The 17778-nt window shown below is 43.6% G+C and overlaps 1 protein-coding gene across 4 annotated transcripts in view; it reads left to right on the top strand.

Annotated features, from left to right (window-relative positions):
* Positions 1 to 10744: 10744 nt before the first annotated feature.
* Positions 10745 to 17778, top strand: part of CHST7 (carbohydrate sulfotransferase 7) — a 78653-nt gene continuing 71619 nt past the window's right edge. For 2 of the 4 annotated variants that reach the window (XM_070783646.1, XM_070783645.1), the window contains exon 1: positions 10745 to 12429. In XM_070783646.1, the coding sequence (XP_070639747.1) occupies positions 10938 to 12398 (1461 nt within the window). In that variant the 5' untranslated portion in view covers positions 10745 to 10937 and the 3' untranslated portion in view covers positions 12399 to 12429. Of the gene's footprint in view, positions 12430 to 13874; positions 13965 to 17778 lie in introns of all 4 variants that reach the window. The other 2 variants (XR_011565156.1, XR_011565157.1) reach the window with 2 other exon arrangements.

Below are 17778 nucleotides of genomic sequence, written 5' to 3' on the forward strand. Positions count from 1 at the left end.
AAAAAAACTATTTTTAAAAAACAAATTCCATATTTTAAAAAAAATTATTGTGATTGATTATGTTTTGTTTTTTTATATTGTATTTTTGAGAGTCTAACCTATATTCTAGGTTTTTAATCTTTGCTTTTTGATATTTGTTATCAATTTTCTACTTCTAAGAATCTAATCTTCAGTATCCATTTTCACTTAGGGATTTGACTACCAGCTTGATTGCTCTCACCCCATTTGGCTCCCCTCGCTGGCTGCCACGGACCATGCAGAAGCGTGGCTGGGAGGAGCTACCCCCCGCCCAAGGCTAGGGGCGGCAGCCGAGAGGAGCAACCCCACGTCCAAGGAGCAGTGGCTGCGCAGGCGCAGGAGGGCCAAGAGGAGCTACTCTACGTTCAAGGTCAGGAGGGGTGGCAGTGAGGAGATAACCCTCGTCCAAGGTAAGGAGCAGTGGCTGCACTTTGCTGGAGCAGCCGTGAAGAGATACCCCACGGCCAAGGTAAGAGAAACCCAAGTAAGACGGTAGGTGTTGCTAGAGGGCATCAGAGGGCAGACACACTGAAACCATAATCACAGAAAACTAGTCAGTCTAATCACACGGACCACAGCCTTGTCTAACTCAATGAAACTAAGCCAAGCCATGTGGGGCCACCCAAGACAGGCGGGTCATGGTGGAGAGGTCTGACAGAATGTGGTCCACTAAAGAAGGGAAGAGCAAACCACTTCAGTATTCTTGCCTTGACAACCCCATGAACAATATGAAAAGGCAAAATGAGAGGATACTGAAAGAGGAACTCCCCAGGTTAGTAGGTGCCCAATATGCTACTGGAGATCAGTGGAGAAATAACTCCCGAAAGAATGAAGGGATGGAGCCAAAGCAAAAACAATACCCAGTTGTGCATGTGACTGGTGATAGAAGCAAGGTCCGATGCTGTAAAAAGCAATATTGCATAGGAACCTGGAATGTTAGGTCCATGAATCAAGGCAAATTGGAAGTGGTCAAACAGCAGATGGCAAGAGTGAACGTTGACATTCTAGGAATGAGTGAACTAAAATGGACTTGCATGGGTAAATTTAACTCAGATGACCATTGTATCTACTACTGTGGGCAGGAATCCCTTGGAAGAAATGGAGTACCGTCATGGTCAACAAAAAAGTCTGAAATGCAGTACTTGGATGCAATCTCAAAAACAACAGAATGATCTCTGTTCATTTCCAAGGCAAACCATTCAATCGCACAGTAATCAAAGTCTATGGCCCAACCAGTAAGGCTGAAGAAGCTGAAGTTGAACAGTTCTATGAAGACCTACAAAACCTTTTACAACTAACACCCCAAAAAGATGTCCTTTTCATTATAGGGGACTGGAATGCAAAAGTAGGAAGTCAAGAAACACCTGGAGTAACAGGAAAATTTGGCCTTCGAATACAGAATGAAGCAGGGCAAAGGCTAATAGAGTTTTGCCAAGAGAATGCACTGGTCATAGCAAACACCCTCTTCCAACAACACAAGAGAATACACATGAACATCACCAGATGGTCAACACAGAAATCAGATTGATTATATTCTTTGCAGCCAAAGATGGAGAAGATCTATACAGTCAGCAAAAACAAGACCGGGAGTTGACTGTGGCTCAGATCATGAACTCCTTATTGCCAAATTCAGACTTAAATTGAAGGAAGTAGGGAAAACCACTAGACCATTCAGGTATGACCTAAATCAAATCCCTTTATGATTATACAGTGGAAGTAAGAAATAGATTTAAGGGACTAGATTTGATAGACTGAGTGCCTGATGAACTATGGAATGAGGTTCGTGACATTGTACAGGAGACAGGGATCAAGACCATCCCCATGGAAAAGAAATGCAAAAAAGCAAAATGGCTACTGGGGAAGCCTTATAATAAATAGCTCTGAAAAGAAGAGAAACAAAAAGCAAAGGAGAAAAGGAAAGATATACGCATCTGAATGCAGAGTTCCAAAGAATAGAAAGGAGAGATAAGAAAGCCTTCCTCAGCAATCAATGCAAAGAAGTAGAGGAAAACAACAGAATGGGAAAGACTAGAGATCTCTTCAAGAAAATGAGAGATACCAAGGGAATATTTCATGCAAAGATGGGCTCGATAAAGGACAGAAATGGTATGGACCTAACAGAAGCAGAAGATATTAAGAAGAGGTGGCAAGTATACACAGAAGGGAAGAGGAACTAAAAAGCCTCTTGATGAAAGTGAAAGAAGAGAGTGGAAAAGTTGGCTTAAAGCTCAACATTCAGAAAATTAAGATCATGGCATCTGGTCCCATCACTTCATGGCAGATAGATGGGGAAACAGTGGAAATAGTGTCAGACTTTATTTTTGGGGCTCCAAAATCACTGCAGATGGTGATTGCAGCCATGAAATTAAAAGACTCTTACTCCTTGGAAGGAAAGTTATGACCAACCTAGATAGCATATTCAAAAGCAGAGACATTACTTTGCCAACAAATGTCTGTCTAGTCAAGGTTATGGTTTTCCAGTGGTCATGTATGGATGTGAGAGTTGGACTGTGAAGAAGGCGGAGCACTGAAGAATTGATGCTTTTGAACTGTGGTGTTGGAGAAGACTCTTGAGAGTCCCTTGGACTGCAAGGAGATCCAACCAGTCCATTCTGAAGGAGATCAGCCCTGGGATTTCTTTGGAAGGAACGATGCTAAAGCTGAAACTCCAACACTTTGGCCACCTCATGGGAAGAATTGACTCATTGGAAAAGACTCTGATGCTGGGAGGGATTGGGGGCAAGAGGAGAAGGGGACGACAGAGGATGAGATGGCTGGATGGCATCACTGACTCGATGGACGTGAGTCTGAGTGAACTCCGGGAATTGGTGATGGACAGGAAGGCCTGGCGTGCTGCAGTTCATGGGGTCGCAAAAAGTCAGACACGACTGAGCGACTGAACTGAACTGAACCGATACTTTCCACATTATATATCCCTTCTTACTTTGCTATAAATTAATTGTCCATATATGCATGAGTTTCTCAGCTACCTATTCTGTACTATTGATCTATTGTGTCTATTTACATGCCAATAACATATTGTTTTGATTACTATAGCTTTGCAATATAGTTTGCAATTAGGATGTGTGATACTTCCAACTTTGTTCAACATTCTGAAGATTGTTTTGACTAACTGAGATATTTTGTGGTTCCATACAAATTTTAGAATTTTGTTTCTCTTCCTGTTAAAACTGCCACTGACATTTTGATAGAGATTACCTTTACTCTACAGCTGTTTTGGTAGTATGACTATTTTAACACTACTAATTCTTCCAATCTATGCACACAGAATTTAATTACATTTTTTTTGTCTTTAGTTGATTTTATCACTGCTTTATAATGTACAATTTAAATTATTTTACCTCCTTGGTTAAATTTACTCCTAGATATTTTATTCTTTTGAATTTACTTGGAAATGAGATTGTTTCCTTATTTTATCTTCCTGATATTGTGTTGTTAGTGCATAGAAATGCAACTGACTTTTGTATATTGATTTCATATCCTGCAACTTTACAAAATTGGTATGTTAAATCGAACATTTTTTGTGAAATACAGATTTTTCTATACACAACAGCATATTTTCTGTAAATAGAGACAGTTTTATTTCTTTATTTAAATATGGATGCTTTTTATTTCTTTTGCTGGCCATTTCTCTGCCAAGATTCAGTACTATGTTGCATAAAGTAGGAAGTATGTTTCATAATCTTAGATGAAAAACTTTCAGCTTTTCACCAGTGAGTATGATGTTAGTTGTGGGCTTGTCATAGATGACCTTTATGTTATTGAGGTATGTTTCCTTTATACCTAGCTTGTTGAGATTTTTTATAATTAGATGTTGAGTCCTGTCAAATATTTTTGTATATCTATTGACTGTGTGCTCAGTTGTGTCCAATTCTTTGCAACCCTATGGATTGTAACCTACTGGGCTCGTCTATCTAGGAAATTTTCCAGGCAAGACTACTGGAGTGGGTTGCGATTACCTACTCCAGGGGATTTTCCCAACCCAGGGATCGAACTGGCATGTCTTGTATCTCCTGTACTAGTATACATATTCTTTACTGCTGCCACACCTGGGTACCCAAGATTTGTGTGTGTGTGCCTAAAATCTGTACAAAGTGCTAGAATGCCTTACTGCCAAGGGGTGAAGAAACAGTAGAAGCTAAATCAACTCCAACTTTGTATCTGAAGCCAAGAAAAGATCACATGATTTTTATTCTTCATTTTGTTAATGTGATGTATCACCTTCACTGATCTGCATAATTCCATCCTTGTAATGAATCCCACTTGATTATGTTGTCTGATCTATTTAATATATTGTTAAATTCCATTTGTTAATATTTTGTTGAGTATTTTTGCATCTATGTTCATCATAGATATTAGATTGTAACTATTACTTTTAGTGTTCTTATCACACTTTAGTATGTCAGTAATTGTCACCTGTAAAATTAGTTTGATAGTTTTCTCTGATTTGTGAAGTTTTAAGAATGAGTGAGTGAGTGAAGTCGCTCAGTCGTGTCCGATTCTTTGTGATCCCATGGACTGTAGCTTACCAGGCTCCTCCATCCATGGGATTTTCCAGGCAAGAGTACTGGAGTGGGTTGCCAATGGACACTAATTCTTCACTAAAATTTTGGTAGAGTTCACTAGTGAAGCCAACTGGTTCTTCATATTTACTTTTTGGTGGTTTGATTCAAATGATTCAAGTCCTTTACTTGTAATTAATCTGTTCAGATTTTTTATTTCTTCATGATTCAGTCTAGGTGGATTATATGTTGATAGGAATGTTTCCATTTTTTCTAGGTTGTCCACATGTTGGCATATTATTGTTCATGGTAGTCTCATGATCTTCTATTTGTGTTATATCAGCTATAATATCTTCTCCTTCACTTCTAATTTTATTTATTTGAATCCCCACTCTTCTTTTCAGTATCTAGTGAAATGTTTGTTTCTTTTATTTATTCCTTCAAAAAACAGCTCTAAATTGTATTGGTTTTTTTTCTATCACATTTTTATTTCAGTTATTTCTATTTTGCTTCTACCAACTTTGGGCTGAGTACATTCTTCTTTTTATACTTCCTTGAAAGGTATAAAGGCAGGCATATTATTGATCTTCCCTTTTTATTATTGTAGGGATTTATTGCTGTCAACTATTCTCATAGAATTCTTTTTGATGTAATCCATAAATTTTAGTGTTTTGCTTCCTTTCTCATTTCTATAAAGATATTTTTAAAATTTCTCTTTTGATTTTTTCCTTTGATTTATTGAGTATTTAGTAGCATATCATTTAATCACCACATATGAATTTGTAACTGTGAATTTTCTAGATTTCCCCTTGCAATTTATTTCTAGTTTATACCAGTGAGGACAAAAAACGTCTTATACCAGTATGGACAAAACAGATGCTTGATATGATTTTAATCCTCTTAAATTTATTAAGCCTGTTGTTAGTCTATAGTAGTATCTATCCTGGGGAATGTTCCATGTGTGCTGTGTGTTCTGTTAGATTAAATAATATGTAAATGTCAGTTCAGTCCACCTCATCCAAAGTGTGGTTTATGTTCAATGTTTCCTCATAAATTTTCTGAAAGAAAGAAGATCAAAAAAGAATAGATGGAGGAATTGAAAAATATAAATTAAATTCAATGGGAGCACTGAATATGAACTAGAAAGAGTGAAACAAAAAAGATAAAAGATCATCACATAGTTCAGTTGCTTTTAAACATGGCTGCTCATTAGAAACATATGTGGAGTTCTGGTGAAAAACAGCAATACCTGGGCATTTGTATTTTTCAAAAAGTTTTCAAGATAATTGTGATATGCATCTGGATTTTAAATAGTGAACACAGGTTTTTCTATTAAATGGTAGTGATGATACAGAGTTCTATTGTTTGTAGAGCAATCATGATACAATGGTATTAAGTGTGTAATAGTTACATAATCACAATAGTAAAAGATGTTTATTAGTTTTCACAATCAAGAAAAGAATAGTTTTCACAATCAATAGCCAGACAAAAAAGAAATTACAATTGCCAGCCATATTGGGAACAAGATTAACCTAACAATATTTGGGGGGGGGGGTCAAGCAGAGTGATGTGGTAGGTGGAATTGCATACATGCACATGTTTTCATCCACTCAGCCAGTCTATGTCTTTTGGTTGGTGCATTTAATCCATTTCCATTTAAGGTAATTATTGATATGTATGATCTTAATACTGTTTCTTAATTGTTTCGAGTTTATTTTCTGTAGGTCATTTCTTTCTCTTGTGTTTCCTGCCTGGAGAAGTTCCTTTAGCATTTGTTGTAAAGCTGGTTTGGTGATGCTGAATTCTATTAACTTTTTCTTGTCTGGAAAGCTTTTGATTTCTCCATCAAATCTGAATAAGAGTCTTGCTGGGTAGACTATTCTTGGGTGTAGGTTCTTCCCTTTCATCACTTTAAATATATCGTGCCATCCCCTTCTGGCTTGTAAGGTTTCTGTTGAGAAATCTGCTGATAGCCTGATGAAAGTTCCCTTGTATGTTGTCATTTTTCCCTTGTTGCTTTTAATATTTTATCTGTCTTTAATTTTTGAGAGTCTGATTACTATGTGTCTCCATGTGTTCCTCCTTGGGTTTATCCTATCTGAGACACTCTGTGCTTACTGGATTTGGTTGAATGTTTCCTTTCCCATGTTAGGGAATTTTTCAGCTATTATCTCTTCAAGTATTTTCTCAGGTGCTTTTTCTCTCTCTTCTACTTCTGAGACCCCTATAAGGTGAATGTTGGTGTATTTGATGTTGTCCCAGAGGTCTCTGAGTTTGTCTTTGTTTCTTTTAATTCTTTTTTCTATATCATATTCTGTGCAGTGATTTCAACCATTGTCTCTCAGGTCACTTATCCATTCCTCTGCCTCAGTTATTCAGCTATTGATTCCTTAGTGCATTATTCATCTGTTTGTTTGTTCTTTAGTTCTTATAGGTCTTTGGTAAACATTTCTTGCATCTTCTCCATTGTTTTCCCAAGATCTTGGATCATTTTCACTATCATTATTCTGAATTCTTTTTTCTGGAAGGTTGCCTATCTCCACTTCATTTAGTTGTTTTTCTGGGGTTTTATCTTGTCCCTTCATTTGGGACATAACTTTCTGCTTTTTCATCCTAATGAACTTTCTGTAATGTAGTTTTTGTTTTAGCTGCTGTGGGACTTCAGTTCTTTTTGCTTCTTCTGCCTGCCCTCTGATGAAAAGTTCCAAATTTTTAAAACTTGGAGCTGAGAATTCATCTCCTCTGAAGATGGGATGGGGATAAAATACAAGATCACCCAAACATTTCCCTTAGGACCCACAACAATAGCTCTGTGAGTCTCACACTTTAAAAAAAGTGAATTTTTAGCCTTAAATAATGTTGTTACATACAGACATTTTCTGATGGAAATGCAAGTATAAACGATAGGGATAGAGTAGGATATTTAGGGCTTCCCTCATGGCTCAGATTGTAAAGAATCTGCCTGCAATGCAGGAAACATAGGTTCAATGCAGGAGACACAGGTATAGCACAGGGAACTATAGTCAATATGTTGTAATAACCTATAATGGAAAATAATTTCAAAAATAATATATGTGCATTTATATAACTGAATCACTTTGTTGTGCTCCTGAAACATTGTCAATCAACTATACTTTAATAAAATATATATATTAAGAAAAAAATGGGAAATTTTGTAAAATGAATATTCCAAATTTGAAAGAAAAATTACACATGTTGGCTAAATAATCTGTAGTAATCTTCAACATTACCTAGCCTTTTACCACATTTTCTTCAAGTATCTTTGGTCAGTCAGTTCAGTCGCTCAGTCATGTCTGACTCTTTGCAGCTCCATGGACTGCAGTTAGACAGGCATCCCTGTCCATCACCAACTCTCAGAGCTTGCTCTAACTCATGTCCATCGAGTTGGTGATGCCATCCAACCATCTCATCCTCTGTCTTCCCTTGCTCCTCCTGCCTTCAATCTTGCCCAGCATTAGGGTATTTTCCAATGAGTCAGTTCTTCATATCAGGTGGCCAGAGTATTGGAGTTTCAGCTTCAATATCAGTCCTTCCAATGAATATTCAGAACTGATTGGATCTCCTTGCAGTCCAAGGGACTTTCAAGAGTCTTCTCCAATACCACAGTACAAAAGCATCAATTATTCAGTGCTCAGCTTTCTTTATAGTCCAACTCTCACATCCATTCATGACTACTGGGAAAACCATAGCTTTAACTAGATGAACCTTTGTCGACAAAGTAATGTCTCTACTTTTTAGTATACCATCTAGGTTGGTCATACCTTTTCTTCAAAGGAGCAAGCGTCTTTTACTTTCATGGCTGCAGTGATTTTGGAGCCCAAAAAAGTAGTCTCTCATTGTTTCCATTGTTTCCCCATCTAATGGTATGAAATAGTATGGAACTAACAGAAACAGAAGAATATTAAGAAGAGGTGGCAAGAATACACAGAAGAACTATACAAAAAGATCTTCGTGACCCAGATAACTACAATGTTGTGGTCACTCACCTAGAGCCAGACATCCTGGAATGTGAAGTCAAGTGGGCCTTAGGAAGTATCACTATGAACAAAGCTAGTGGAGGTGATGGAATTCCCATTGAGCTATTTCAAATGCTAAAATATGATGCCATTGAAGTGCTGTACTCAATATGCCAGCAAATTTGGAAAACTCAGCAGTAGCCACAGGACTGGAAAAGGTCAGTTTTCTTTCCAATCCCAAAGAAAGATAATGCCAAAGAATGTTCAACCAGCCACACAATTGCACTCATCTCACACGCCAGCAAAGAATGTTCAAAGTTCTCCAAGCTAGGCTTCAGCAGTACATGAACCGTGAACTTCCAGATGTTCAAGCTGGATTTAGAAAAGGCAGGGGAACCAGAGATCAAATTGCCAACATCTGCTGGATTATCAAAACAGCAAGAGAGTTCCAGAAAAACATCTATTTCTGCTTTATTGACTATGCCAAAGCCTTTGACTGTGTGGATCAAAACAAACTCTGGAAAATTCTGAAAAAAAATGGGAATACCAGACCACCTTACCTGTCTCCTGAAAAATCTGTATGCAGGTCAAGAAGCAACAATTAGAACAGGACATGAACCAACAGACTGGTTCCAAATAGGGAAAGGAGTACGTCAAGGTTGTATATTGTCACCTTGCTGGTTTAACTTATATGCAGAGTATATCATGCTAAATGCCAGGCTGGATGAAGCATAAGCTGGAATCAAGATTGCTGGGAGAAATATCAAATACCTCACCTACACAGATGACACTACCCTTATGGCAGAAAGTGAAGAAGAACTAACTGCTACTGCTAAGTCACTTCAGTCGTGTCCGACTCTGTGCGACCCCATAGACGGCAGCCCACCAGGCTCCCCTGTCCCTGGGATTCTCCAGGCAAGAACACTGGAGTGGGTTGCCATTTCCTTCTCCAATGCATGAAAGTGAAAAGTGAAAGTGAAGTCGCTCAGTCATGTCTGACTCTTAGCGACCCCATGGACTGCAGCCTACCAGGCTCCTCCATCCATGGGATTTTCCAGGCAAGAGTACTGGAGTGGGGTGCCATTGCCTTCTCCAAGAAGAACTAAAGAGCCTCTTAATGAAAGTGAAAGAGGAGAGTGAAAAAGTTGGCTTAAAACTCAAAATGTAGAAAACAAAGATCATGGCGTCTGGTCCCATCACTTCGTGGCAAATAGGGTAACAATGAAACAGTGAGAAACTTTATTTTGGGGGGCTCCAAAATCATTGCAGATGGTGACTGCAGCCATGAAATTAAAAGATGTTTGCTCCTTGGAAGAAAAGCTATGATCAACCTATTCATTGAAAGGACTGATGTTGAAGCTGAAATTCCAACACTCTGGCCACCTGATGTGAAGAACTGACTCATTGGAAAAGACCCTAATGCTGGGCAAGATTGAAGGCAGAAGAAGCAAGGGAAGACAAAGGATGAGATGGTTGGATGGCATCACCAACTCGATGGACATGAGTTAGAGCAAGCTCTGAGAGTTGGTGATGGACAGGGAAGCCTGTCATGCTGCAGTCCATGGGGTCCAAAGTGTCAGACACGACTGAGCGACTGAACTGAACTGAAACTGATCTTCACGGTGTCTGTAAAATATACATGGCCCTCACTGGGCAAAACCCTAGGAACATAATACTTACATTTCCACACAGGATATACCTAAACAAGTAAACACTCTGTGCGAGTGCAAGTAGGGCCTTCCATTCCTCTGGACCACGACGCACTATGCAACCTCTGTCTTTATCCTAGAGAAGTGCTTCCATCCAGCACTCAGTAACACCCACCCCGTGGCTGATGGGGGCGCCAGATGTAGATAGTGACCAGGGACCCCATTCTAAATAGTGTGGAGGAGGGTCTGCTTATGACAGAGACGGCCAAGCAGGGGACATAAAATAGGAGAGGCAGTGGAGTTGTCCGGGTGGGGTCCACGTCCTGTTACTGGGTGCATTCTGTACACACAAGCCCCTTCCTTGCCTGCAGTCAGTTCATGAAGACTTGACTTCATTAAGGAGGGGTTGGGGAAAGGTGGGGTCTGGCTCCATGCGCCTCCAGCTGGCGTCCCCCACCCCAGGGCAACCCCGCCCAGATTTGACAGAGCTAGCCCAAGCGGAGAGAGAGGCGGGGAGAAGCTGCCGGGTGGAAGGCGGGGCCGGCCGCTTCAAGCCGGCCAATAGGCGGCTCTCCAGGGCTGAGCCAGGAAAGGGCAGGGACGCAGCACCACCGCCTCCAGAGTTTCCCTTGTGGATGCACGGCCCTGGTGACTCCGCTCCTCCCGGCGCAGAGGGGTCTCAAGAGGCCGGAGGAGCGGACTCAGGGCGGGATTTCCGAGAAAGGAGAGAGGAAGGGTGCTCCACCCGCTCTGGAGTGGTTAGGTAAAAGATGAAGGGCCGGCGGCGGCGGCGCCGGGAGTACTGCAAGTTCGCGCTGCTGTTGGTGCTATACACGCTGGTGCTTCTGCTCATCCCCTCGGTCCTGGACGGCGGCCGCGACGGGGACAAGGGCGCCCGACACTGCCCGGGCCTGCAGCGCAGCCTGGGAGTGTGGAGCCTGGAGGCGGCGGCGGCGGGCGAGCGCGAGCAGGGCGCGGAGGCGCGGCCAGCCGCAGAGGGGGGCGCTGGCGGGTCCCCCAGGTCTCCGGGCAACCTCAACAGCGCCATCGGGGAGGCTGCGTCTCGCGAAAAGCAGCACATCTACGTGCACGCTACCTGGCGCACCGGCTCATCGTTCCTGGGAGAGCTCTTTAACCAGCACCCGGACGTTTTCTACTTGTATGAACCCATGTGGCATCTGTGGCAGGCGCTGTATCCGGGCGACGCCGAGAGCCTGCAGGGCGCACTCCGAGACATGCTGCGCTCGCTCTTCCGCTGCGACTTCTCAGTCCTGCAACTGTACGCGCCGCCCGGTGACCCTGCCGCGCGGCCCCCGGACGCGGCCAATCTCACCACGGCCTCCCTCTTTCGCTGGCGGACCAACAAGGTCATCTGCTCGCCGCCGCTGTGCCCTGGCGGACCCCGGGCCCGCGCCGAGGTCGGACTCGTCGAGGACGCTGCCTGCGAGCGCAGCTGCCCACCCGTGGCACTCCGAGCCCTGGAGGCCGAGTGCCACAAGTATCCGGTTGTGGTCATCAAGGACGTGCGCCTCCTCGACCTGGGCGTGCTGGTGCCCCTTCTGCGCGACCCAGGCCTCAACCTGAAGGTGGTGCAGCTTTTCCGCGACCCGCGGGCTGTCCACAATTCGCGTCTCAAGTCCCGGCAGGGGCTGCTGCGCGAGAGCATCCAGGTGCTGCGCACCCGCCAGAGGGGCGACCGCTTCCACCGCGTGCTGCTGTCGCACGGTGTGGGCGCTCGCCCCGGGGGAGCATCCCGCGCGCTGCCCGCCGCGCCGCGTGCCGACTTTTTCCTGACCGGCGCACTCGAGGTGATCTGCGAAGCCTGGATGCGCGATTTGCTGTTCGCGCGCGGCGCTCCCACCTGGCTGCGGCGCCGCTACCTAAGGCTGCGCTACGAGGACCTGGTGCAGCAGCCGCGCGCCCAGCTGCGACGCCTGCAACGCTTCGCCGGGCTCCGCGCGCTCGCAGCCCTCGACGCCTTCGCGCTCAACATGACGCGCGGCGCGGCCTATGGCGCCGACCGGCCCTTCCACCTGTCAGCGCGCGATGCCCGCGAGGCCGTGCACGCCTGGCGCGAGCGCCTGAGCCGAGAGCAGGTGCGCCAGGTGGAGGCCGCCTGCGCCCCAGCCATGCGCCTGCTGGCTTACCCTCGTAGTGGGGAAGACGGCGATGTCGAACCGCCTGAGGACGAGGAGACACAGCCGGAGACCGAGGCGGACAGCGCCACGTAGCCCTCCACCCGCGCCCCCGGGACGGATCCGGGTAAGGTGGCCCCGGGTCAGGGAAGGGACAGGAAAGGGTCTTCTGGGAGCTTGGATCAGCCTGCAGGGGAAGGGGAGGGATGCCGTCTCAGATGGATCTCAGCGGGTGAAAATAGGTCCGAGCAGTGGGGTAAGCCCAGCTGGGAGCATTTGGGAGAGTCATCTGGATCTCTAGAATAGCCACCTGCCTTCTCAGAGGAAGACCCTGAGAAGGTAGAGGTTAATAGCTGAGGCGGGACCCAAGCCTCCGCACTCTGTTTCCTCTCTGAAGTAAGAGGTAGTATGGTCTGTTGAGAATGAGGGAGTGGGGAAAGGAGAGGGAGGAGGGGTCTGAGCGGAGTAGCGAAGGTTTGAAAGTTACAATGAAGCTCGAGATTGGGAATTGACATGAAAAGTATAGTATTTCGTGGACCATTTGAGGTCCATCATTATCATTTAATCTTGAGGCCACTCTGTCCTATGGGGAAACCTTTTGAAGCAGTGTTTGCAGGCACAGAGAAAACCAAAAAGCAGGATTTGAGGGAAAGTTAGTCACTGTTATCCTACCTGCCCCTAATCCGTTTCATATTTCTTCTCTGCCTCTGCCTCTCTGACTAGCAGACTCCGAGGCTTTCCTTTGGATTTACCAAGCAAACAGGCGTAGTCAGGCCTCTCTTGGGACAGTTTTTGTACGTGTATGTGTGTGTGTCTCAGGATCTGGTGTATTGGCCGGGAATGGATTTTGATTTCCCCTGGTGACTCCCCCCACCCCCGCCCCCAATTGCTGGCGCCCGCAGGATATTTGACCATATCCCGTTCACATTAGCTCACAAAAGCTGCCTGATCTGCTTCCTCTAATGCAGACAGAACCTCTGGGCTGGGCTTCCCCAACTCTGCCCCGTCCCCTGGAGAAATGGAACCTTGGATGGGCATTAACATCTTTGGCTGTGACTGCAGAAGGATCTTTGTGAAAAGATATCCACCCCCCATTTTTTTTTTTTTTTGGTTCTTTCTGTGTAAAGCATATATCCAAAGCTATCCTAAGATGCCAAAATGGGGCTTAAATGATCTCAAAATGTGTTCAGTATCTGGGTCAGCCTATGGCCTGTTCGTTGGGCTGAGGGAAGTTTGTTCTGCATGATGCTGACCTCAGGAGTCTAGTGAGTGGAATAGGAATGTGATTCCCCAAACTTTGTATGAGTTGAAAGGGTGCAGTCCAGAGGAGGAAAAGCATCGTGGGCTGGGCGGAAGTGACTTAAGTTTCCATTCATTAGTTTACAGTGTAATTCAGTATTCCTCTGGGATGAAGCTCTAAGGACAAAGTTGAAGATGTTAATGAAGATGGATTTTGTTGCTGTTAATAGAGCCAGGGTTGCAGAGTGATTATGGAAGCTGATTTTTCTCCCAGTGATCAAGTGGTTTTCTTAGTTTCTGTAATTGCTTAGAAAGTCTGTGTTCTTTCCTAAGCAGAGTGAAGGTAAAAGGCACCGGGTGACTTGGAACTTGTCGCTTTTTAACAAAATCATCCTTTCATCTGCTAATCCTGTGTTTACAGATGTAAGTAACATAATGGTTCCCAACCCTCCTTCATGGGTCTGAGGGGCCATCTCTTGAGGACAAATTGCTGCAGTGTTTTATGGCTTTAAGAGCTGACAGTCTCCCAGAAATTTTTAGTGTTATTTTTTTCCATTTTTACTAACATTTGGCACTGACTGGGGTGAGGTAAGAAAGTGAACTGAGAGTAGGATTCGAGGCCACAAGTCTTCATCCTCTAGGAGGTTAGAGTCTGTGTGGATCGCAGTGACTATGGGGCCAGACACTGGTGCTGGAGTTTGGAACAGCCAATTGGGGCTTCCTTTGCAAGCTTGCAGGGACATTTGGGAACAAGCTTTAAGCTCTTTCATTCTCTGGTGATTGAACCCTTCCTCCGGCCTTTCTGCTGGAATTATCAGGCAAGCACCATGTCACCACCAATCAATAGATTTATTAAAATGCTTGTATTCCTGGTTCCTAGAAGGATAATGTTATTGGCCAACTGATGAGTTTCCAAAAGTCTGTCACATTTCACTCTAGGGATGGGAAGGGGATGGATCCTTAGGTACCAATGCACTGAGTTAGGCATAGTGGTTATATCATTGTTATGACTGCCAATAAAAATAATAAATAATCTATAATAGGAATAGAAAAAGTTTTATTTGAGCCAAACTGAGGACTATAGCCCAGAAGACAGGAAGACGGATGACTCTGAAGAACTTCTCCAGAGAAACGTGGTTTTCAGCCCAGTTTTATATTTTTTCAGAACAGAGAACACTAAGCAAGTCAAGAATCCATTCTGTCCAGGTTTTAAAAAAAAAAAAAATCAGCACCTACACAGCCTCAGCCCCTGGGAAGTGAGTCATCATGGAAGGAGCACCAGCATTGGTATCCCAGGAAGGGAGACATTTAATTTTTATTTTTAACATGGACAATACTTTACTTCTGTGCCCTTTTCATTAATAAAGTAGATGAACAGTGTATGTTTGATAGGCCACAAACAGGCTGTTTTAGTTAGCGTCACATTTGAGTTAAATCATGTATAAACCAGAAGGACTTCCCCATACTGCCATATGTGAGTATTTCTTTCATCACGGCATATTATCGGTTTTATAGATGAGAAATCAAAGACTCAGAGAAATCAAATAACTTGCCCAAAGTCACACCTGGGCTGCTGAAGGTCAGGCAACAGTGGTGTTAGACCCCAGAGCTCAGAATCTCTCCGTTATAACACACCCTCATCTGCCCCCACTTACTATCTCCTGGCACACCTTTGGCACTACTACAGCCAGGTTTAGTGGCTAGTCTAGGGTGAGAACCACATTTAGCTTTATTACTAATATTGAAAAAACCAATAAAATATCCCTGAGCACTGCCAACAACAGCTACACAGGAGAGCCTGTGACTCTAGCTAGGGCCGTCTTCCCCATGGCTGTCCTTCACCTGGGACCCTGCAGCATGCCCCTGGCTCAGAAGTGAATTAACCTGAGTGGCTTCTGGATGCTCCAGACCTGACAGCCAGGATTTGGCAGGGTGGGGGGTCAGTGCACTTTTTTTCAGGTCTGGGTGGGAATTGTAGCAACAAACCAAGTCACCAAGGAGCCAGGCCTATTCCATCTTTTCCATCTTCTTGGCTTTCCTTCATCAAATTATCTTCCCAGTGTCACAAGATGGTAGCCTCAGCAAGAAGCATCACTTCCTCACCCAACTATGCAGGGTTGTGAAAATGCAGAAAAGAAGGAAGCTGGTTAGTAAGGGGTGCAGTTTTCCCTCATATGTCTCTCTCGCCTTCAATCTGGTTATAAAACCTTCCCCAGAAGCCCCTACCCCAGCTGACTTCCTTCTATGTCTCACTGACTAGAACTGGGTCACATGGTCTGACCTAACCCAGTAATTGGTGAAAGGGAAAGGCATCCTCTTGACTGGCTTAGACCAGTGGGTTCTCAGCCCTGGCTGAGCTTTACCTTCACCTGAGGAGTTTTTGGGGTTTGTTTGTTTTTTTAATGTTGCTATTAAAAGAGCTCAGTCCACAGAGATTCTGATATAATTGGTTTGGGGTGGGATCCAGTTATTGGGATGTTTTAAAAGCTCCCCAGGGGATTGTACAGTGCAGCCAAAGTTGAGAGTCACCAACTTGGACCAGTCTTGCTTCATGCCCTGGGCTGAGCTGTTGCCACTGGATCAAGATCAGGATGGGGACTAAAAGGGTGACGAGCAGTGAACTGTCTGCCACAGTCATTCATGTGGAAGAACTTGGAGCTGTGAAATACCACACAGCTGTACAGAGTTAATATGGCAATAGGGAAAACAGCTTAAATTAATCATGGCTCTATATATCACCCTCTCACGTTCCTTCAGTGCTTCCCCAGTGGTGCTAGTAGAAAAGAACTTGCCTGCCAATAAAAGAGATGAAAGAGACATGGGTTCACTCCCTGGGTTGGGAAGATCCCCTGGAGAAGGCCATGGAAACCCACTCCAGTATTCTTGCCTGGAGAATCCCATGGACAGAGGAGCCTGGTGGGCTAGTCCATGGGGTTGCAAAGAGTTGGACACGACTGAGTGACTTAGCACACACACAGGCTCACTTCATAGAAGTAATCACTATGTTTCTTGTGGTGTATGTCTAGGAATGTTTTATGCAAATTCAAACAGAAATATAAAGCCCTTTTGTACTTAAATCTTTTTAACTCCTTAAAATTTTAAAATTGAGATATGACATAACTTTATATTATTTTCAGGTGTTACAACATAATGGTTCAGTATTTATATGTATTGCAAAAGATCTCCACAGTTAGTCTAGTTAATGTCCATCACCACACATAGTTACATAGTTTTTTTCTTATGATGAGAACTTTTAAAATCCACTTTCTTAATAACTTTAAAGTATATGGGAATTCCTTGATGGTCCAGTGGCTAGGACTCAGCATTTTCACTGCTGAGGTCCCAGGTTCAATGCCTGGGTAGGTAACTAATATCCCACAAGCCGTGTGACATGGTCATTGTGTGTGTGTATGTGTGTGTATACACACACAATATAGTATTATTAACTTTAGTCACCATGCTGTACATTACATCTCCATGACTTATTTATTTTATAACTGGAAGTTTATACCTTTTGACCCCCTTCACCCGTTTCAACCTCTGCCCCCTGTACCCTCTGCTTCTGGCAACCACTAGTCTGTTCTTTGCATCTGTGAGTTCATGGGTTTTAGGAAGGGAGTAGAGGGCTTGATTTCACATATAACTGAGATTATACAGTGTTTGTCTTTCTCTTTCTGACTTACTTCACTTAACATAATGCCTTCAAGTTCCATCCAGGTTGTCACAAATGGCAGTCTCATTCTTTTTTTATGATTGAATAGTAATTCCTTGGATACTATATTTGCTTTATCTGTTTATCCATGGATGAACACATAGTTATTTCCATATCTTGGATATTGTAAATAACGCTGCAGTGAACATGGGAGTACAGATATCTTTTTGAGTTACTGTTTTCATTTCCTTTGGGTAAATACCCAAGATTGGAATTGCTAGATCGTATGGTAGTTCTATGTTTAACTTTTTAAGGAGCCCCCATCCCATTTTCCATAGTGGCTTCACCAATTTACATTCCCACCATTCTTGGGTGACAAGGAGAGGCATTTTGCCATACTGGATTTCTGCTGTCATCTGTCTAAAGTCCACAAACATGACGGCAAAGATGAAGTTATCAAAAACATGCCTCTGAAGAAGATGGTGGAGAGAATTCGAATTCACAAGTTCCAGATTCTAAATAACAAGGTAATCACTACCTTGGACAAGTACTTGAAACTGAGCAATGGGGAGAATGTGGCCTTTG

Source organism: Bos indicus, chromosome X (assembly GCF_029378745.1).
Source record: "Bos indicus isolate NIAB-ARS_2022 breed Sahiwal x Tharparkar chromosome X, NIAB-ARS_B.indTharparkar_mat_pri_1.0, whole genome shotgun sequence".
Taxonomy (NCBI): Eukaryota; Metazoa; Chordata; class Mammalia; order Artiodactyla; family Bovidae; genus Bos; species Bos indicus.